The sequence below is a fragment of the Hemibagrus wyckioides genome, linkage group LG02 (genome assembly GCF_019097595.1).
Source record: "Hemibagrus wyckioides isolate EC202008001 linkage group LG02, SWU_Hwy_1.0, whole genome shotgun sequence".
In the NCBI taxonomy this organism is placed as follows: Eukaryota; Metazoa; Chordata; class Actinopteri; order Siluriformes; family Bagridae; genus Hemibagrus; species Hemibagrus wyckioides.
The window spans coordinates 20026025-20049777 of NC_080711.1; the positions used below are offsets into that span (position 1 = coordinate 20026025).

At 39.6% G+C, this 23753-nt stretch overlaps 1 protein-coding gene across 1 annotated transcript; it reads left to right on the plus strand.

Annotated features, from left to right (window-relative positions):
• The first annotated feature begins 9977 nt into the window (after positions 1-9977).
• Positions 9978-22086, plus strand: LOC131364166 (interferon-induced protein 44-like). Its single transcript, XM_058407291.1, has 9 exons — positions 9978-10100; positions 12269-12330; positions 12526-12564; positions 12837-12870; positions 16792-16990; positions 17363-17509; positions 18860-19031; positions 20026-20126; positions 20514-22086. Exons 2-9 carry the CDS (start codon positions 12312-12314, stop codon positions 20685-20687), a joined length of 885 nt encoding a protein of 294 aa, XP_058263274.1. The 5' UTR covers positions 9978-10100; positions 12269-12311; the 3' UTR covers positions 20688-22086.
• Positions 22087-23753: the final 1667 nt, after the last annotated feature.

Here is a 23753-nt window from a genome sequence, read left to right on the forward strand (position 1 = left end):
CTGACAGTACCCCTCCCTTCGGTCTCAAGATGTCCCACCTGGTTACTCGGGATGTTCGAGGTGAAACTGGGTGATGAGGTCAGGGTCGAGGATATTGCAAGCCGGAACCCAAAAGCACTCCTCAGGACCATACCCCTCCCAATCCACAAGGTAATGCAACTCCCCCGTCGGGAGCGTAGCGGGCAGTGCATGGTATAAGTGGGCACCTGTCAATGAACTGTGTGGCTGGAGGGGGTCTAGTGTAGGGAACTAACGTTCAGGCATGAGCAGACTTGAAATGGAGACATGAAATTCGGGATGGAAGGAGTTGGGGTTGAGTACCTTCGTAAAATAGAAGGGGCCGATAAATTGAGGAGCGAGTTTCTTGCAGGCAGCCTTCAGGGTCTGATTGGAAATGGACAACCATACTCTCTGGCTGATGCAGGAAGGTGGTGCTTGGCAGAGCCTGCAATTAGCCTAATGGGCATAGCTTTAAGATGACTTGAGCAGCATTATGCAAAATCTCCGTCAGGCCCCCCGGCAGCAAAAGCCAGGGAAGAGAACAGCAGGGGTTGGTAGCCATGGGTAGCTTGAAGTGGGGACAGGCCGGTAGTGGTAAATTGGTGATGAGATGTGTGCATATTCCAACCAAACTAGGTTGGAGGACCAGAAGGAAGACTCTTATGTGCATAGAAAATGAAGTACCTTTTCAAGCTCTTAGTTTAACCGCTCAGTCTGTCTGTTGCCAGCAAAAGGAGGTAGCCTTCATTAAGATCGGATACTCTTAATGGATACTCTTGGTCTGTTCAATGGCCACATCCAAGAACGTCACGTGCTCACTGAAAGGTGTAATGAACAGGTATCATGGCAACAGATGACTTTAATGTCATCATAGATGAAAAGAAGGAAAGGAGATGGTTGATTCATTAAATTCGCTCAGGTCAGGATAATCATATTTTCATGAAGATTCTGTGTAGCATGAAAACGAGTTCACTTTAAACTGCACATTTTCTCTCAGCAATTTATGACTCTGGATGCTAGTTTAATTTTAGACTCAATATGATCATAACCCATCAAGTCCAAAGCAATGTGAGACTAAGGTTGACGGGGAACTGGGAGAGGTCAGAGATAACCAGCTGGTGGACTTCCTAGACATCCTGCACGTTGCCTGAATTCCTGGACATCCTTTTTGAGGTCTGGCCACCAAAATCACTCCTAGAAGACAGATTTTGGTTGTGGGGAACCATGGGATGGCAAAACAGGTGTGGGCTGTGCCACCACTGAAGGACCATAGGTGATTGGGAACAAAGAGCTTTCCCTCCAGGCAGCCATCAGGAATAGGATGGTTGGAAGTGGCATGTTGGACTCTCTTCTCAATGTCAAGGCAGTGGACTTTGATTCATATCCAGACTAGAAATGGCTGTTTGGCACCCTCCAACCAATGGCACCACTCGCCTAGTGTGACCTTGATGGCCATCCACCTCCACAACAAATTGGTGGGCTAGGTCAGGGAGGGACCGAATGGGTGCTGATGTGAAGAGCAACTTAAGCCTTTGGAAGGCTTGCCCAGCTTTGGGGTTCCATGAGAATAGGAGCTAGGAGGAGGAGCGCTTGTGTAGAGGGGCAGTGACAGAGCTGTACCCATCAATGAACTTTCTGTAAAAGATTGAGAGCCTGAAAAACTGCAGCTGTTTTCTCGTAGCTGGTACCGGCGAGTCCTTGATGGCTTGTGTCCAGTCGGGGTCCATCTGTACATTAATAGCTGAGAGTATGAATCATAGGAAAGTGGTTGATTCTCAGCCTTCACATACAGACAGTCATGGAGGAGGTGTTGGAGCAAGGCTCGGACATGGTGGGTGTGTTTCTCAAGGGAGCGGGAGAAGATCAGGATGTTGTCCAGGTAGACAAACACTTAGTGGTTGAGCATGTCTCAAAGTACATCGTTGATGTGGGCCTGGAATACCGTTGGTACATTGGTGAGGCCAAAAGGCATAACCCAGTACTCATAATGTAATGGGATGTTAAAGGGATGATCCACTCATCCCCTTCATGGATGCAGACAAGGTGTTAGGCATTGTGGAGATCCATCTTGGTAAACACGGTGGCTTCCTGGAGGAGTTCAAATGCTGAAGACATGAGAGGCAGGGGGTAGTGGTTCTTTATGGTGATGGCATTAAGGCCCCAGTAGTAAATGCAAGTGCGAAGAGACCTGTCTTTCTTTTCCACAAAGAAGAATCCCACTCCTGCAGGGGACAAAGACAGATGGATGATCCCTGCAGCCAGGGAGTCGTGGATGTACTGGGTCATGGCTTCTCTTTCAGGTCCAGTCAGGTGATAAAAGTGGCCATGGGGTGGAATAGTGCCAGGCAGGAGATCAATAGCACGATCATATGGATGGTGTGGAGGTAGGGATGAAACCCTGGTCTTGCTCAAAACTTGACTGAGATCATGGTAGACGGCAGGTACTGAAGAGAGGTTGGTAGGGAGCTCATCAGAAACTGATGCTGGATCTGGAGAGGTTGAGGTGAGGCAGTGGGTGTAGCAATGAGTTCTCCAGTTTAGGACTCGACCGCTATACCAGTCTATGTAAGGATTGTGTTTCAACAGCCAAGGGAAATAGCGAACTCTGAAACAGGGTGGCTGCCTTGATAGGTCTTGAACAGAGTCCACATTGTGTCAAGCTTGGGGATTGTAAAATGCAGCGCAGGCAAAAATCAGAGTCATAAACAGTCCAATAATCCAGAGCACAGACAAACAGCTACAGATCAGGCTGAAAACAACAATGGGAACAAACAGCTTCTAACCTACTACACAGAGCACAAGTAAGTGTGCTTATATAGTGCAGGGGGGCATAAAATGGCAGATGCCTGGGAAGTTCTACTTCCAAGATGGAAGTGAGGTCATTGAAACCAGAAGTGAACACCACGAAACCAGAAGTGTGGGTGGGCATGCTGACAATACTTCGCTTTCTTGTTTATTTGATTTGAAAAATGGTGTACGGTGCTGGCATATGTACTTATCCTGATGGTGGGATGAACAAATAGTGTTTATTCTTGTCATATTTTGGCCAAATTAAAAAAAAAAAAAAAAAAACGCAACACAGACAGCACAATGCTAGACAAATACCATAAACACATATGTTTATAGGTAATAAGTGTTCACTGTATTTCTCACTGTAGTACAATGGCTATGAAATCACTTGTTCACCCTCTGGAACTTTGCCAATCACCATATTTGATTTTATGGGTCTGGAAGAAACGGCACAAAAAGTTCATCCTGATGATTTAAGAAGTGCCCTGCATGGACATTTGCCAGATGGTTATAAGGTAGGTCACAGGCTTTAATATCAATAATGCATTAATATCATACTACACTGGTGTATCTATACTTCCATCATACACTCACTGTCCATTTTAATAGGAACACCTGGACCCTGTTCATTTATTCAGTTATCCAAACAGCAATTTAAATGTCTGTGGCAATGGCTAAGGAATAGAGGCCGGCAGGTTGGCTTCTGTCTATGGCTTGGGGACAGAGGCTGCCAGGATGGCCAAGGGGCACAATGATGCTTTTGGGGTGGCTGGCAGATTCAACAGTTGACATTCGTGATATGTCACACACCGCATGCGAGCATTGCTGCAAATGCTCAGCCAGTAGAAACGGGCCATGAGACAGTTTACTGGTTTGTCTTGTCCTAAGTGCCAAGCCATCAAATTATTTTACGTCATGATTATTATGAAAAATTCCTTACAGCTCTGGTACTAACAACAGTGTTGTATCCTCTTTATTTTGAGTGTTCTTTAACACTCTATATAACCTTTAATAATTTAATTATGAGAAGAGAGCACAATGTTTGGCTGTATTCGCTCACCATCATTTATTTTCACTTGGTCAAAGCTGTGCCGGACACTCATATCTGCTCCTGGAAAAATCCACAATGGGGACCTCCTGAACAAAGAGATGGGTGTGGCCTGATCCTTACCAATCACTTCTCTTTGCTCCACCCACCATTCACAGACTGCTGCTTGACCATGCCCCTGCCTCCACAATCACATTTTATCTAATTGCACAAAGCCAACTAAAGATGGTTGTGGTTACAAATGGTTAGGAGGGATAAATGACCCAAGAAACTCTGTTTTACAGCTCCCATTATGTTCAACTAATGTAAGAAAAATAAAACGATGAGGGCGTCGAAGATATTAATGTAGAAGCTTATTGCAGCATCACAGTGACAAAATACATAAAGTACTTTGGGTTCAATGGAGTCAAAAAGAACGCAGGACAAATCCTGCTCAAACCTTTTATACAGTGTTTCCCGTGTGTAATTTAAATGAGTTTCACTTTAAATGTAAATTAGCGTAAGAACTGTGTATTCCCCAAGGGCTGGATGATACTGTCGTTTAGCCGGATGTCCTTCAATGGTAATCACAGTCACGTACACCTTGGCTAGGTATTGTTCTAGGTGTTATCCCCCAAATGTCCGGGCAACACTAAATGCTAATCACGGTCACGTATACCCTTTGTTCAGGGACGGTTCTTGATGTCTTGCTGCCGCTCCCAGACTAATAATTGATTGGATTAAGTGTTCTAAATGTTTGGTAAGGCTGCTTTAAGCCAATGTAAAAATACCAAAGTAGATAAACTGGTTTGAATTAAAGATATTTCTATATGATATGTAAGCCTTTTTGGGAATGAGCTCTTTCAGATGTGTACTGTGAAGTGGAATCTGGGTTGAGGCAGTCTGTAGTTTCTTACACTAACCATGATGTTTTACATCTACATCAAAAAATAGATATGTAATACTAGATATCTAGGTTACAATCTAAATGAACAGTTGCCTATAAGACAAATAACAAAGCATTGAGATTTGTTTGTCTTCAGTTACTATGTAGTGTATTCTCTGTAGCGTCACACTTACATTTGAATGTTTAGCCAAATAGCACTCCCTGTCTTTTAGTATTCATTTATTTTAGCTAATGTTAATATGATTCCTAAATAATTCTAGATTTTTTCAAACAGATTATAGCCTGGCGAAGCATACGTAACATTTTGTTTTCATAATACATAATTAATAAATAATGAAGTAGTCTTATATTATGCAACATTTTCCACAATATTTGTTCTCTGTCTACAGTTTGATCCTAACAATCCATTGTCTTCAAATGATCCACGCTACATCAGGAACCCCTCAGAAGGAGAAAAAATACATTGCCTAGTCTGTGTTGTGTCAGCCAAAAGTTTCTCGCTATTGACTAATGCTGCCATTGACAAGATGAAAATGCTTTTGGAGTTTACCAGTGAACTTGGTAAATAGGCCCCAAAAACATCAAAATATAAAAAAAAGTGGCATTAAATTAAAATAAAGTCATTTATTGTGTGTGTTTGTGTGTGTTACATATATTAATACATTAATGCAGTGCTACTAGAATACATTAGTATATACTTCATTTTACAGAGAATGGAGTGCACAGGTTGTATTATTCCACTCATATGTCATAATAATATGACTAATGTACTTGGTATAAGAGGTTAAATAATTAAAATATTGGCTATTAATAGTAATATGGTTTCTAGTGTTTACTTCCACACAAGTAATACCTCCTAACCAAAAAACAGAAGAAACTAGGTAATTATACACACACATACCTTCACACAAGGTTTTTTTAAGTGTCTATTAAAGTTAAAATATTTTTACTATAAATTGCAGGAATCCCTGGAGCTGTTATCATGACTATGAGCGATCTAACCTGTCCAGCTGTTAAGTATGATCTGAAATATATGTACACAAGCAAGAAAATGAAAACAAAGGTTAGTCATTATGTGCATCATGTCTATGTGTAAAAGAGAGAGAGAGAGAGAGAGAGAGAGAGAGAGAGAGAGAGAGAGAGATGTGTATGTGTATACTTGAGAGGCAAGTCACAGACAACCACAAGAATGGCATATCCAATCTAATTTAAATTAGCTAGACCAAACCATCAAGAAATGACCTTAAATCATTAAGGCAGAAAGAAGCAAAACTTTATCCTAGGTAGTGTCTTGCTCAAGAGGCGAGGACACCGTGCACACTCACACACACACACACACACTCACACACACACACTCACACACACACTCACACACACACACACTCACACACACACACACACACCCTCACACACACACACTCACACACACACACACACACACACTCACACACACACACACACACACTCACACACACACACACACACACACACTCACACACACACACACACTCACACACACACTCACACACACACACACACACTCACACACACACACTCACACACACACACTCACACACACACATTCACACACACACACACACACACACTCACACACACACACACACACTCACACACACACACACACACTCACACACACACACACACTCACACACACACACTCACACACACACACACACTCACACACACACACACACACACATTTATTTGTATTAGCAAGAAAAAATGGGCTATTGCATATAAACACAAGTGTGTGTGTGTGTGTGTGTGTGTACAGATGGAAGAATGCAGTAACAGATTGCAAGTTCCAATGACCTGCATCTTCCCTGTGAAGAACTACCATGAGGAAATCAAAACAAACGATGACACAGACATCCTCCTCCTGTTGGCACTGAAACAAATTGCACATTTTGCCAATGATTATGTTGAAGACCTTGGACTATAGGAATGATCTTAAAATTCTCTCCAAATAACAGCTGACTAGAAAATGAAAGAGAACATTTCTTTGCATAATGACCATGTTACAGAGAATAGACAATGTCGAAAAATGGCTTTATTTTACTTAACTAGCAAACAGCATAATAACCAGCTAATGAGATAAATACTTGCTACTGTATTAATATCATGCTCTATAATCTAACAGTCTGTCAATTCAAGACAGCTTACTTACATTGCTCTTTCTAAGTTAGCAATTTTCCAAAAGTAAATTGTTTTGTCTCTTTGATTAGAGAAAAAAAGAAAGCTACATAGACTGATCAGGCATGACATTATGACCACTGACAGGTGAAGTGAATAACACTGATGATCTCCTCATCATGGCACCTGTTAGTGGGTGGGATATATTAGAGGCAGCAAGCGAACATTTTGTCCTCAAAGTTGATGTGTTAGAAGCAGGAAAAATGGACAAGCCTAGGGATTTGAGCGAGTTTGACAAAGGGCCAGATTGTGATGGCTAGACCACTGGATCAGAGCATCTCCAAAACTGCAGCTCTTGTGGGGTGTTCCTGGTCCTCAGAGGTCAGTATCCATCAAAAGTGGTCCAAGGAAGGAACAGTGGTAAACCGGCGACAGGGTCACGGGCAGCCAAGGCTCATTGATGCATGTCAGGAGCGAAGGCTGGCCCATGTGATCCGATTCAACAGACGAGCTACTGTTGCTCTAATTGCTGAAGAATTAAATGCTGGTTCTGATAAAAAGGCATCCAAATACACCATACATGACAGGTCAGGGCTGTTTTGGCAGCAAAAGGGGGACCAACACAATATTAGGCAGGTGATTATAATGTTATGCCTGGTCAGTGTAAATAAACATAAGAACTTACCAGAGTTTAACCTCAGAAGGTGTTTAGGGCAACTAGGTATAACTGTATTCTTGTATTCTTCTGATGTATAGATGAATCACTGCATCATTTAACTGTACTTGCTGAGCTTGTTCATTCAGTAAATGAAACAAATCTTTATTAAATGTTGAAAAATAACCAGGTATAGTGGAAACAATTATTTTTTTAGATTAGATCTCTGTCTCTTTGCACTTGAAACAGTAAATCAGACCAAATGTGAGTGACAAATCAATTCATTCATGTAAATTCATTCACAGTAAGCACACATTCATACATCAATCTTATGACTATAAAATGATGAAAACCGCTCCGTTTCTTGTTTCGTATTGTTATCATATTGCAGGAACCATGCTCATATTTTCATCCTTGGATATTACAGTCGGTTATATTCGAAACATTAGCTACTTGGCTTGCATCTTACCTTACACTCTTTGACCGATCAGCTTTGCATGCCATTTATAAGCCCCTCCTCCTTTTTAATTTGACTGGCCATCTGATACATTATTGACATTGACGACCGCTGTTAGTCCACTGAAACAAACCACCCTAAAAAATAACGTTTTTTGTACAAAAACAAAGCACAACAACAACAAAAAAACAATATTTAGTCTTGTCCTGTATACGCTGCTTCCCTTGCACTTGCAACCTTTGACCACTAGAGGGAAGACTTGCGTTATAAATTGCAGCAGGTTTAAAAGAAAGGGGAAATGGCGTTTAAAAGACGTTAAAAAGGAAATAAATGACATGTAAAATAAATCAAACAACTTTATTATGTTCCATAATTATATTTACGGCATATGTGTATGCAAATAAATACATAAATCTTCATATATGAAGATAGAAAGCAGAATATTTATCACAGATATTTGTTACTCTGTATGTAAGTTGAATAATTTCATTTTAGTCATGTAGACTACCATAAAAATTATTTTATGTTCTCAGATTAAAATATATATGTTGAAAAAACAATACTATAAAGTCATTTAAGTGTTTTTATTTTTTTTTTAAACAGGATACATTTTGTGGCAGTTGAATCTAACATCATTTATTTATTTATTTGCTATTATTATTATTATTATTAAGTAATTAACTAAGTAATTAATTTATTGATTAAGAAATTTATTTTGTTTATTTTTTTTTACTAAGCCATTGCAGTAATAGAAATGACTCGACTTAACGTGACTCAAGGAACGTAACATAACACTAGAGGATGTGGTCAGCATCAAACAGGAAGCTGACCATAAATATCATGGGATAGGAAATTGACATATACTTTGGCTGTTTTTTCCCACTTAAGGTTTTCATCATTGTTTCCAAAATTACCAAGCCTGATTGGGTAATTTGGGACACATTATGGTTCAGGTAGGACTCTATGCAATAAGTGCAGAGAGGAAAAGTGAAGACATGAGCAGAAGCATGAACGCTTGAAGCAGAAAAAGCAGAAGCAAGAAAGCATGAATGGCAAAATAATGACTTGATGTATCTGTGTGCATTAAATAGGTGGATTTCTGAACCATCTTAATAATCAGATGAATTAAGGAGACCGGGGAATATGGAACATTCTTTCGGGCCTACAACTGAGCAGATGCTGCTTCTGCAAGAAATAAATTATAAAATATTACTTAAATTGTAGAAGTAATTTCCCAATGCCAATAAGGGGTCTATAGAGACTAAATTTGGAAAATATTTTATAAGATCTGTTAGGAAATTTTATTATTGCTGTACACAATGGGTTATAGACTGTGACGACAATGATGATCTTGATAAACATTTTGTCTGATCATCTTTGATAATAAACCTGATAATATTTTGTCTATCTAGGATAGACATCCTGTTCTTGGTGATGTCACTGTGGTGCCTCATTTTCTCTATTTGTTGAAGATGATCTTTATGGTGTGTTATGGTCCATCTAAAGTTTTGAAAATGATTTTGAAACCTTCTCTTTATCAATAACTTTCACAGCCAAATCCTTTACATGCTTTGTACTTTCCATTAAAATATACAAGGAGTGGCAAGCTTAAGGTTCATTAGTACACTAAAGGAATCAAGGGTGGAAAAAAGGTGTGCGCATACAGTATGTGCAAAAGGTTGCTGTGAGTTTCTTTTTTTTTTTTGAAGAAACTTGTTATCCAGGGCATAAAATATAACAATTGTTATAGTTCACGATGAGGCAGCATAATGTTTCAACAATAAAAAAAAAACAACCCATGACAAAGCCACACTCAGATCTCATTCACTTTCTATTTTCTTTTCTCTCTCTCTCTCTCTTTCTTTCTCTCTCTCTCTCTCTCTCTCTCTCTCTCTGTCTCTGTCTGTCTCTCTCTCACTCTCTTTCACATATACACACCCACCCACCCACAGACAAACATTGTTAATGCAACTTTTACTTTCGATTTTAAAGGTCTACACTGGAGCTTGTATCTAATAAAAGACACATCTGTCGTCTTCTCCATTTTAAGTAAAAATATAAATGTGGAATTCAATACATCTATTTTGTGTCCTGATGGCAGAATAACAAGGTCAGATTTTATGTGTATTTTTTAAGGCTAAACAAATAACCTTTTAAACACTTTATTTCTCTAGAGTACAAATTGTGTATTTGTTTGATTAATATTTAGTACACAGATCAAGAATAGAACCAAAAAAAAAAACTATAAACAGTAAAAAAAAAAAACAAAATTAGCAAAAAACGTTAACCATTGTTATATAATCTTTCCTATGAATTAAAAATGTATTGAATAACACAGAACATGAAGAAGCAAGTACGTTAATACAAGGAAGTTTAGCGTGGTCTTCCAGAAATCCTTTGTTATCTAGCATTAACAAAATTTAACATAATCTAGCCATGGGGGTCACAGTCCAGTGACTTCTGTGTCAGTCCCAAGCCCGGATAAATAGAGAGGGTTGTGCCAGGAAGTGAAACATCCGGCGTAAAACATTGCCAAATTTAACTATGCGAATCGTCAGTACTCTGAAATTTTTGGAAAGGCAGTTGGTCCTGACGACATCCCGGTGGAGGTCTGGAAGTGTCTAGGAGAGGCGGCAGTGGAATTTTTAACTAGTCTGTTTAACAGGGTTTTAGAGAGTGAGAAGATGCCTGAGGAATGGAGAAGAAGTATATTAGTGCTGATCTTTAAGAATAAGGGTGACGTGCAGAGCTGCAGCAACTATAGGGGGATAAAGTTGATGAGCCATACAATGAAGCTCTGGGAAAGAGTAGTGGAAGCTAGGTTAAGGAAGGTAGTAGACATTTGTGAGCAGCAGTATGGCTTCATGCCCAGAAAGAGCACAACAGATGCAATTTTTGCTCTGAGAATGTTGATGGAGAAGTATAGGGATGGTCAGAGAGAGTTGCACTGTGTGTTTGTAGACGTGGAGAAAGCGTATGACAGGGTGCCAAGAGAAGAGCTGTGGTACTGTATGAGGAAGTCAGGAGTAACAGAGAAGTATGTCAGTATGACATTGTGATCTGTAGTGAGAGCAGGGAGAAGGTGGAGGAAAACCTGGAGAGGTGGAGGTTTGTGCTGGAGAGAAGAGGAATGAAAGTCAGTCATAGTAAGACTGAGTACATGTGTGTGAATGACAGGGAGGGAAGTGGAACAGTAAGATTACAGGGTGAAGAGGTGAAGAAGGTACAGGAGTTTAAGTACTTGGGGTCACCAGTCCAGAGTAATGGAGAGTGTGGAAAAGAGGTAAAGAAGCGAGTGCAGGCAGGTTGGAATGGGTGGAGAAAGGTGTCGGGAGTTCTGTGTGATAGAAAAATTTCAGCGAGAATCAAGGGGAAGGTGTACAGGACAGTGGTGAGACCAGCCATGCTGTATGGTGTAGAGGCGGTGTCACTGAGGAAGAGACAGGAGTCAGAGCTGGAGGTAGCAGAGCTGAAGATGTTGAGGTTCTCTTTGGGAGTGACACGGTTGGACAGGATTAGGAACGAGTACATCAGAGGGACAGCTCATGTTGGACGTTTGGGGAACAAAGTTAGAGAGGCCAGGTTAAGATGGTTTGGACATGTTCAGAGGAGGGAGAGTGAGTATATTGGTAGGAGAATGTTGGACATGGAGATGCCAGGCAGGAGGAAAAGAGGAAGGCCAAAGAGGAGGTATATGGATGTAATAAATGAGGATATGAAGCTAGTGAGAGTGTTGAGGATGCAGAAGATAGGGATAGGTGGAGAGCGATGATTCGCTGTGGCGACCCCTGAAGGGAAAAGCGGAAGAACAAAATTTAATCTTAAGAAGAAGAACAAAATTTAACAAAAGTTTTCTTGGCTATAATTTTCAAATACCTCAGCTACTTTTAGTTGTTGCTTGTTTTGGTAGTTTGTTTCAGTTGGACAAACAGAAATACCTGTCAGTACCATGTTCCAAATTGGGTGTGTTCAAACAAAAGGTGCCATTTTGTTTAACACATCAAGATGTAACTACAGGAAATGAAAGCTAGAATACTGATCTGCAATCTCATATTCATCGTCTGATCTCAAACCCAAATGCCTTTAGTGTATAGCAAATAAATAAACAATGAAAAAAAAATCATTCCAATACTTCTTTGGACCGTGTATTATATCTGTCATTGGACATACATTCATATTTAAATGATGAAAAGAAAAAAAACTTCTTGGTATAAAAACATATTTTTGGAAGCCTGCTGAAATTATTTACACTCACTAATCAGTAATGTTTAATTTCAGATTCTGCTTCTGTAAAACTTGCATCCAGCCGATTAAAGCAACCATGGCTTTCTTTGAGAGTGGTAAGCTTTTTGTTTAGTATAATTAATGTAGTATGATTGAAGTTACAAATTATGTAAATGTATCATGTATATTATCATGTCAGACCTTCTGATTAATATATTTAAGAGAATAAAAATTCCAGTTTGATATCACAGCTGATTTTTAAATGACACTTCTCAAGCCCAAACTGAAGATCTGTTTTTATTTTGCTTTAGTATGGAATGTCGTATACAAATTCTGGTATGGTGTTGAAAGTAAGTAGTTTTTATCCTTTCCCTTTGTACACAAAAATGTATTATTTGCGAAAAGAAAATGGACATACAAGTCATACAAAACATTCCTTTCATACAAGCATGTAAAGAAAAAAAATAATACAAGCTGTTTAAGAAAAGTCTGATCTATTCATATGGCTGTTAAGAGATCTGAGAGTGGTTTTTCATGTTTGAAAATTTGTGATATGTTTCATTTAATCTAATGATATTAAATATTCAGTCACTTCTGTAAGACCTGCTTTTCTATTTTATAGTGTTGTCAAAAGCCTGGAGAAAAGTAAATTGGGAGTAAGTATGGATTCAAATTTAACTATCAGTTTTATTGAAGTTGATTTTCAAGGATCAGAATAACTGTAAATTGTCTCAAAAGTAAAATAAACTAGCTTTCCAAAAGTATTTATGACAGTGATTTATTTAAAAGTAGTAAGTGGGGTTGAAATCAAGGCTCTGTGAAGGTCACTTCAGCACTTCCACATCAACCTTGGCAAAACATGTCTTATTGGAGCTTGGTCTGTGCACAAATATGTCAAAGCTAAACAAGCAAATTCTAATGAAAGACTTAGAAATGATGAATTAGTTTCTCTGCATCTGCTGTACCAGTGCTGCTACGGGTTTGTGGCAAGGGGAGAGGTGAGGGTGCCGCGCACCACTACTGAACCTACACTATATTGCCAAAAGTATTCGCTCACCCATCCAAATAATCAGAATCAGATGTTCCAATCACTTCCATGGCCACAGGTGTATAAAATCAAGCACCTAGGCATGCAGACTGTTTTTACAAACATTTGTGAAAGAATGGGTCGCTCTCAGGAGCTCAGTGAATTCCAGCGTGGAACTGTGATAGGATGCCACCTGTGCAACAAATCCAGTCGTGAAATTTCCTCGCTCCTAAATATTCCACAGTCAACTGTCAGCTGTATTATAAGAACGTGGAAGTGTTTGGGAACGACAGCAACTTAGCCACGAAGTGGTAGGCCACGTAAACTGACGGAGCGGGGTCAGCGGATGCTGAGGTGCATATTGGGAAGAGGTCGCCAACTTTCTGCAGAGTCGATCGCTACAGATCTCCAAACTTCATGTGGCCTTCAGATTAGCTCAAGAACAGTGCGCAGAGAGCTTCATGGAATGGGTTTCCATGGCCGAGCAGCTGCATCCAAGCCATACATCACCAAGTGCAATGCAAAGCGTCGGATGCAGTGGTGTAAAGCACGCCGCCACTGGACTCTAGAGCAGTGGAGACGCGTTCTCTGGAGTGACGAATCGCGCTTCTCCATCTGGCAATCTGATGGATGAGTCTGGGTTTGGCGGTTGCCAGGAGAACGGGACTTGTCTGACTGCATTGTGCCAAGTGTAAAGTTTGGTGGAGGGGGGATTATGGTGTGGGGTTGTTTTTCAGGAGCTGGGCTTGGCCCCTTAGTTCCAGTGAAAGGAACTCTGAATGCTTCAGCATACCAAGACATTTTGGACAATTCCATGCTCCCAACTTTGTGGGAACAGTTTGGAGCTGGCCCCTTCCTCTTCCAACATGACTGTGCACCAGTGCACAAAGCAAGGTCCATAAAGACATGGATGACAGAGTCTGGTGTGGATGAACTTGATTGGCCTGCACAGAGTCCTGACCTCAACCCGATAGAACACCTTTGGGATGAATTAGAGCGGAGACTGAGAGCCAGGCCTTCTTGTCCAACATCAGTGTGTGACCTCACAAATGCGCTTCTGAAAGAATGGTCAAAAATTCCCATAAACACACTCCTAAACCTTGTGGACAGCCTTCCCAGAAGAGTTGAAGCTGTTATAGCTGCAAAGGGTGGACTGACGTCATATTGAACCCTATGGATTAGGAATGGGATGTCACTTAAGTTCATATGCGAGTCAAGGCAGGTGAGCGAATACTTTTGGCAATATAGTGTATGTATTACAGGGCAATTTCTTTCTTTACTAATTAGTAGCCGACTACGCCACCCGGGTTGTTTTTACTGAGACCCAGGGCTCAGGTTGTCTTATCTAGTTACCAAATTAAACTCAGTACCATTTACATTCTCCACCAAGGGTGAGGCACCAATGGACACAAGTGGTAAACATTTATTTATAAAAGGCATACTTTAAAAATAAGAAGAAAGATGCAGTCCATAAGCAGTCTGTGTATGATATCTTGCTGGCCAGCAGCAATCGTCCTGGTTCAGTTCCACTGCGACAAGTGCTCCAATCCCCACACCACTAGGAAAGGATAAAACAAAACATTGCCAGTATCTCTAGCCCACTTCACATGTAAAAAGCTATTATTACTATTCCCTTGTGCACACTATATACCGCAATCCACCCCAAGCCAATGTCACAGCACACAGACAGAAAACAAAAGAAATACAGTGTCTATAGGAGATTGGTACTGAACTTCTATCACAGTCTCTACTAGCTTTAAGCAATATTAAAATACTGGAAACGGTACTCACAATGTGACTGGGCAGCCCCGTGCTACCCAGTCCTGTTGAAATCCTGCCTTGTCCACGTGACAACCCACAGCCACCGTCATGCTCACTGCCCTCGAATCACCCACACTTCCGGTCACTCATCTGCTCAGCTCCGCTGTTCTTATCCTTTATCGCCAACACCGCGGCACTCTCACTCAGCTGTATGGAAAAATTATTAATAAAAGCTAATGTTTTGCTTAAAGTCTGAAAATCCAATCATCAATCAACATTAGGAACAGTTTTGCACTTAAACCTGAGCTTCACAAATGTGATAAATAAAATGTCAGAATGCAGCAAAATTACTGCAGACAACCGGTTAAAACCGGTCAAAAAATGTGCAAAATCTCATTTAAATTAGGAATCATAAATGGAGGATTAAAGGCAAAACCATAGATTAAATATGAAAACACAACAGGACCAAGGTTGGAAACCTGTGCATAAATAGATAGGGTTAATGGAGGCTGATAAACTCTAGAGTAACAGACGGGCTACCATCTATAGTAGAAACCTAAATGGCATGTTTACCTAAGACAAATGACCAATAAACCTACAGATGATTAGTATACAGAGAAATGTGCATAACTAAAAACTAATTCCATTTTTTAGTACCTTGGAGGTTTTAAATTATGATTCATTTTGTTTTAATATTTTTTTCTTTACATTTTGTTTTACACTGATCAGGCATTACATTATGACCACCTGCTTAATATTGTGTTGGTCCCCATTTTGCTGCCAAAACAGACCTGACATGTCAAGGCATGGACTCCACTAGATCCCTGAAGGTGTGCTGTGGTATCTGGCACCAAGATGTTAGCAGCAGAACCTTAGGTCCTGTAAGTTGCGAGGTGGGGCCTCCATGGATCAGACTTGTTTGTCCAGCACGTCCCACAGATGCTCGATTGGATTGAGATCTGGGGAATTTGGAGGCCAAATCAACACCTCAAACTCATTGTTGTGCTCATCAAACCATTCCTGAACCATTGCTTTGTGGCACAGAACAACCATCAGGGAATACTATTTCCATGAAAGGGTGTACATGGTCTGAAACAATGCTGAAACAATGGTTCTTCCCAGAAGAACCTTGCCCAAAGCATGACCCTGTATCCGCCGGCTTGCCTTCTTCCCATAGAGCACCCTGGTGCCAAGTAAGCGACGCAAACGCACCCAGCTATCCATGTGATGTCAAAAGAAAATGTGATTCTTCAGATCAAGCCACCTTCTTCCATTACACCTTTCTATCAGAACCAGCATTAACTTCTTCAATTTGAGCAACAGTAGCTCGTCTGTTGGATTGGACCACACAGACCAGCCTTCACTCCCCACGTGCATCAGCTGCACATGACACTGTCACCGGTCCACCACTGTTCCATCCTTGGACCATTTTTGATAGATACTGACCACTGCAGCCCAGGAACACCCCAAAAGAGCTGCAGTTTTGATCCAGTCTTTTAGCCATCACAATTTGGCCCTTCATCTTCAACTCCTTGCTCAAATCCTTACACTTGTCCATTTTTCCTGCTTCTAACACATCACCTTTGAGGACTTGCTGCCTCTAATATATCCCACCCACTAACAGGTGCCATGATGAGGAGATCATCAGTGTTATTCACCTCACCTGTCAGTGGTCATAATGTTATGGCTGATCTTTGTATATTGCTTTATAAAAGTCTCTTTAAGCATAAGTAGGTAATTAAAAGAAGAATCTTTCAACTTTGACTGCCATTTGTAATTCCTTTTACAGCAGTAAAAGTGAGCTCGAAAACAGTTTGAGAAATTTCACCCTAAGTAATCCAAATATCGGACATCTTCGAATCCTACTTCATGGACCTGTCGGAGCTGGAAAGTCCACCTTTATAAATTCAATCTACAGTGTCTTTCAGCACCGGATAAGTAACAAAGTGAAAGCCGCACCATCAACATCCACAAGTTGCACAAAAACTGTAAGTGTTTTTAGAGCAAAAGTAATATATCTGAAATGAAAATTATTTGCATGTAAATATATTGGCACTTTTAATTTCTAACAGCAAACAAAGTTTATTTGCAACTTGGGAGAGCTAGTAAAAACAGAATATCCTTGATTCAATGCTGCTTGCCAATATACTTTACTTTCTTGTTTATGTGATTTGAAAAACTGTGTGTGTTGCTGGCATATGTAATTATCCTGATGGTCTAATAATGAAATAGTGTTTATTCTTGTCATGTTTTGGCCAAATTCTTAAAAATAAATACAACACACACAGCACAATGCTAGACAAATACCATAAACACATATGTTTATAGGTAATATGTGTTCACTGTATTTCTCACTGTAGTACAAAGGCTATGAAATCAATTGTTCACCCTCTGGAACTTTGCCAATCACCATAGTTGATTTTATGGGTCTGGAAGAAACGGCACAAAATGTTCATCCTGATGATTTGAAAAATGCGCTGCTTGGACATTTGCCAGATGGTTATAAGGTAGGTCACAGGCTTTAATATCAGCAATGCATTAATATCATACTACACTGGTGTATCTATACTTCCATCATACGCTCACTGTCCATTTTAATAGGAACACCTGGACCCCTGCTCATGTATGCAGTTAACCAAACAGCAATAAAAATGTCTGTGACCATGGCTAAGGAACAGAGGCTGCCAGGTTGGCTTTTGGCTGTGGCTCAGAAACAGAGGCTTCTAGGTTGGCCTCGTAGTAACTGGTTAATGGTTAAGCAGGCTGGCCCTCCCCAATGACTTCTCTAGCTCCATCCTAGGCCTCCTGAACAACATGCGCATGGCATGGACACTCATGGTATGCAGGGGCTTAAGAGCTGTGCATGTGAGAGCTTGATCAGTGCCAAGGGGCAAAATGGTGCTTTTGGGGTGTCAGGCGATTCACCTGCTGACATTCGCGATATGCCACACACCACATGCGAACATTTCTGTGAATGCTAGGCCAATAAAAACGGGCCATGAGATGGTTTATTGGTTTGTCTTATCCTAAGTGCCAAGACATCAAATTATTTTGTGTTATGATTATAATGAGGGATGACAATTCCTAACAGCTCTTTGGTACTAACAACTGTGTTGTGTCTTCCTTATTTTGAGTGGCCTTTAACACTCTATACTGTATAACCTTTAATAATTGAAAAAAGAGCACAATGTTTGTCTGTGTTTGCTCACCATCATTTATTTTCACTTGGTCAAAGCTGTGTCTGAGCGTGGCCCGCCTCTATGGATCAATGAGGTGCCTGATCCTTACCAATCACTTCTCCCAGCTCTACCCTCCATTGACAAAACCTCTGTTTGCTTCCACAACCACATACTATCAAGTTGCACAAAGCCAACTGGATTATGGTTGTGGTTACAAACAATTTGGAGGTATAAATGACACAAGGAACTCTGATGCTGGTGTGATTGCTTAGTTTAGCTTGCTAGTTAGTACACATGCATTTAGCTCTTCTAAAATCTACATCAAGAAATTAGTTATGTAATACTAGATATCTAGGTCACATTCTTAACTAACAGTTGCCTTTAAGACAAAACACAAAGCATCAGGACTTGTTTGTCTTCAGTTACTATGTAGTGTATTCTCTATAGCATCACACTTACATTTGAAAGTATTAGTTTAGCCAAATAGCACTCTCTGTCTTTAAGCATTAATCTATTAACATTTTAGCTAATGTTAATATAATTTAATATAATTTTTTCAAGCAGATCATAGTCTAGCGATTTATAGCTAACATTTTGTTTTCAAATACATGATTAGTAATTAATTAAGTAGACTTATATTATGCAACATTCTCTGCGATATTTGCTCTCTATTTACAGTTCAATCCTGCAAAGCCATTGTCTTCAAATGATCCGCGCTACATCAAGAACCCCTCAGAAGGAGAAAAAACACATTGCCTAGTCTGTGTTGTGTCAGCCAACACTATCTCGCTAATGACTAATGCGGCCATTGACAAGATGAAAATGCTTTTGGAGGAAGCCAGTGAACTTGGTAAAAAAAGCCTCAAAAACATCAAAATATAAAAAAGTATAATAAAGTGACACAAGCCATTTATAGTGTGTTTGTGTGTGTTACATACATTAATACATTAATACAGTGCTACTAGAATACATACACCGATCAGGCATTATATTATGACCACCTGCCCAATATTGTTTTGGTCCCCCATTTGCTGCCAAAACAGCTCTGACCCATCAAGATATGGACTCCACTAGATCCCTGATGGTGTGCTGTGGTATCTGGCACCAGGATATTAGCAGAAGATCCTTTAAGTCCTGCAAGTTGCAAGATGGGGCCTCTATGGATCGGACTTGTTTGTTTAGCACATCCCACATCCATCTCACATGGATGGCAGGACCTAAGGTTTCCCAGCAGAACATTGCCCATAGCATGACACTGCCTTTGCTGGCTTGCCTTCTTCCCACAGTGCATGCTGGTGTCATGTGTTCCCCTGTTAAGTGACACACACACACCCAGCTATCTAAGTGATGTAAAAGAAAACGTAATTCATCAACCCAGGCCACCTCCTTCCATTGCTCCATGGTCCAGTTCTGATGCTCATTTGGCCATTGTTGGCATTTTCAGTGGTGCACAGGGGTCATTGGCTGACCACTGCAGACTGGGAACACCCCACAAGTTTTGGAGATGCTCTGATCCAGTTGTCTAGCCATCACACTTCGGTCCTTTGGTCAAACTCGCTCAAATCCTTACTCTTGCCCATTTTTCCTGCTTCTAACAAATCAACTTTGAGGACAAAACGTTGACTTGCTGCCTAATATATCCCACCCACTAACAGGTACCATGATGAGGAGATAGTCGGTCTTATTCACTTCACCTGTCACTGCTCATAATGTTATGCCTGATCGTATGTATTTTAATACATCAATGCAATGCATATATTAGTACATATATTCAAACAGGTCAATTTTTTTTTTTTTTTTTAAAGAGTCTATTAAAGTTAAAATATTTTTACTCTAAATTGCAGGAATCCCTGGAGCTGTTATCATGACTATGAGCGATCTAACCTGTCCAGCTGTTAAAAGAGATGTGAAATATATCTACACAAGCAACAGAATTAAAACGAAGGTTAGTCATTATGTGAATGATGTGTATGTGGAAAATAAATAGATATAGTGCATCAAGAGAGAGAGAGAGAGAGAGAGAGAGAGAGAGATGTGTATGTGTATACCTGAGAGCCAAGTCACAGACAACCACCACAAAGGCATATCCGATCTAATTTAAATTAGCTAGACCAAACCATCAAGATTGTATTTAAGCAAAACTTCATCCTGTCACCAAGTGCACTCTCTCTCACACACACACACACACACACCTAAGGTCACACCTAGCATAACCAGTTCACCTATACAGTGCAGCATATTTTTCAGGTTATTTGTACTAGCAGGAAAAAATTAACTATTGCATATAAACACAAGTCTCTCTGTGTGTGTGTGTGTGTGTGTGTGTGTACAGATGGAAGAATGCAGTAACAGACTGCAAATTCCAATGACCTGCATCTTCCCTGTGAAGAACTATCATGAGGAAATAGAAACAAACGATGACACAGACATCCTCCTCCTGTTGGCACTGAAACAAATTGCACATTTTGCCAATGATTATGTTGAAGACCTTGAACAACAGGAATGATCTGAAAATTCTCTCCAAATAACAGCTGACTAGAAAATGAAAGAGAACATTTCTTTGCATAATGACCATGTTACAGAGAATAGACAATGTCGAAAAATGGCTTTATTTTACTTAACTAGCAAACAGCATAATAACCAGCTAATGAGATAAATACCTGCTACTGTATTAATATCATGCTCTATAATCTAACAGTCTGTCAATTCAAGACAGCTTACTTACATTGCTCTTTCTAAGTGTGAAAGTGTCTTGTCTCTTTGATTAGAAAAAAAAAAGAAAGCTACATAGACTGATCAGGCATAACATTATGACCACTGACAGGTGAAATGAATAACACTGGTGATCTCCTCATCATGGCACCTGTTAGTGGGTGGGATATATTAGAGGCAGCAAGTCAACATTTTATGCTTAAAGTCGATGTGTTAGAAGCAGGAAAAATGGGCAAGCCTAGGGATTTGAGCGAGTTTGATGAAGGGCCAAATTGTGATGGCTAGACCACTGGATCAGAGCATCTCCAAAACTGCAGCTCTTGTGGGGTGTTCCCGGTCTGCAGTGGTCAGTATCTATCAAAAGTGGTCAGAGGAAGGAACAGTGGTGAACAGGCGACTGGGTCATGGGCGGCCAAGGCTCATTGATGCATGTAAGGAGCGAAGGCTGGACCGTGTGATCCGATCCAACAGACGAGCTACTGTTGCTCAAACTGCTGAAGAAGTTAATGCTGGTTCTGATAAAACGGTGTCCAAATACACCGTACATGATGGGTCAGGGCTGTTTTGGCAGCAAAAGGGGGACCAACACAATATTAGGCAGGTGATCATAATGTTATGCCTGGTCAGTGTAAATAATCGTAAGAACTTACCAGAGTTTAACCTCAGAAGGCATGTAGGGCAACTAGGCATTCTTTGTATTATTCTGATGTATAGATGTTTCCTTGAATCACTGCATCATTTAACTGTACTTGCTGAGCTTGTTCATTCAGTAAATTAAACAAATCTTTATTAAATGTTACAAAATAACCAGGAGATTTAGATTAGATCTCTGTCTCTTTGCTCTTGAAACAGTAAATCAGACCAAATGTGAGTGACAAATCTTCCACTGTGTACAAACTAACTATTTTCCTGTTCCTGTCAGCTTACCCTTATTTTTCGTGCTGTCCTAAAGACAAAACGAATATCATGCGTTTGTCTTTTCATTACTGATGCCTCTGTAAAATAAAGACTGTTAGTCACGGTAACAAGACAAGATTTACTCACAAAATGATTTACTCACCTTCACGTTGTTCCAAACCTGTACGCTGTTTTCAGTGAAATACAAAAACAATTAAAAAAAAAAATGTTTACACAGCTAAACTATAAAAGTCCATTTTGAGTTTTATGGATAATTTTCTCAGAAAAGTGAATGAACTGAAATGCTAGCAGGAAAGCTAAATTCATTCACAGTAAGCACACATTCATACGTCAATCTTATGACTATAAAATGATGAAAACGGCTCCGTTTCTTGTTTCGTATTGTTATCATATTGCAGGAACCATGCACATATTTTCATCCTTGGCTATTACAGTCGGTTATATTCGAAACATTAGCTACTTGGCTTGCATCTTACCTTACACTCTTTGACCGATCAGCTTTGCATTTAGTCTTGTCCTGTATACGCTGCTTCCCTTGCACTTGCAACCTTTGACCACTAGAGGGAAGACTTGCGTTATAAATTGCAGCAGGTTTAAAAGAAAGGGGAAATGGCGTTTAAAAGACGTTAAAAAGGAAATAAATGACATGTAAAATAAATCAAACAACTTTATTATGTTCCATAATTACATTTACGGCATATGTGTATGCAAATAAATACATAAATCTTCATATATGAAGATAGAAAGCAGAATATTTATCCCAGATATTTGTTACTCTGTATGTAAGTTAGCAATAATGTGTGTAACGGTGTTGAATAATTTCATTTTAGTCATGTAGACTACCATGAAAATTATTTTATGTTCTCAGATTAAAATATATATGTTGAAAAAACAATACTATAAAGTCATTTAAGTGTTTTTAAAAACAGGATAAATTTTGTGGCAGTTGAATCTAGCATCATTTATTTATTTATTTGCTGTTATTACTATTATTATTATTATTAAGTAATTAAATAAGTAATTAAGTAATTAATTGATTGATTAAGAAATTTATTTTGTTTATTTTTTTTTTTACTAAGCCATTGCAGTAATAGAAATGACTCGACTTAACGTGACTCAAGGAACGTAACATCACACTAGAGGATGTGGTCAGCATCAAACAGGAAGCTGACCATAAATATCATGGGATAGGAAATTGACATATACTTTGAGTGTTTTTTCCCACTTAAAGTTTTCATCACTGTTTTCAGGACGTCCAAAATTACCAAGCCTGATTGGGTAATTTGGGACACATTATGGTTCAGGTAGGACTCTATGCAATAAGTGCAGAGAGGAAAAGTGAAGACATGAGCAGAAGCATGAATGCTGTGGCAAAATAATGACTTGATGTATCTGTGTGCATTAAATAGGTGGATTTCTGAACCATCTTAATAATCAGGTGAATAAAAGAGACTGGGGAATATATAATTATAAAATATTACTTAAATTGTAGAAGTGATTTCCCAATGCCAATATGAGGTCTATAGAAATTGAGTCTAAAGCTTGAAAATATTTTCTAAAAATCTGTTAGGAAAATGTTTTATTACTGTAAGCAATGGGTTAAAGACTGTGAGGAAAATGATGAAGATGATGGAGACAGAGATGAAGGACTGGGATAAGAAAATCCTTTTACTGAAACGTAATTTGTTAATACCATCAGCATTAAATAAATAAATAAATAAATAAATAAATAAATAAATAAATAAATAAATAATGTTCTAAACATGTCATTGTGGATCAGGTTAAAAGCCCAAACCAATGAAACCCTCTTGCGCTCTTAAACATGGTTCATTTAGGTTCTATAGAGATCCCTAGGGATCTTTACTTCTTTGCTCCAAATCTTTGCTCCAAAGAACCAAAGAATGTCAAAAAGGCTCTATAGTAATAACCAAGAAACGTTTTG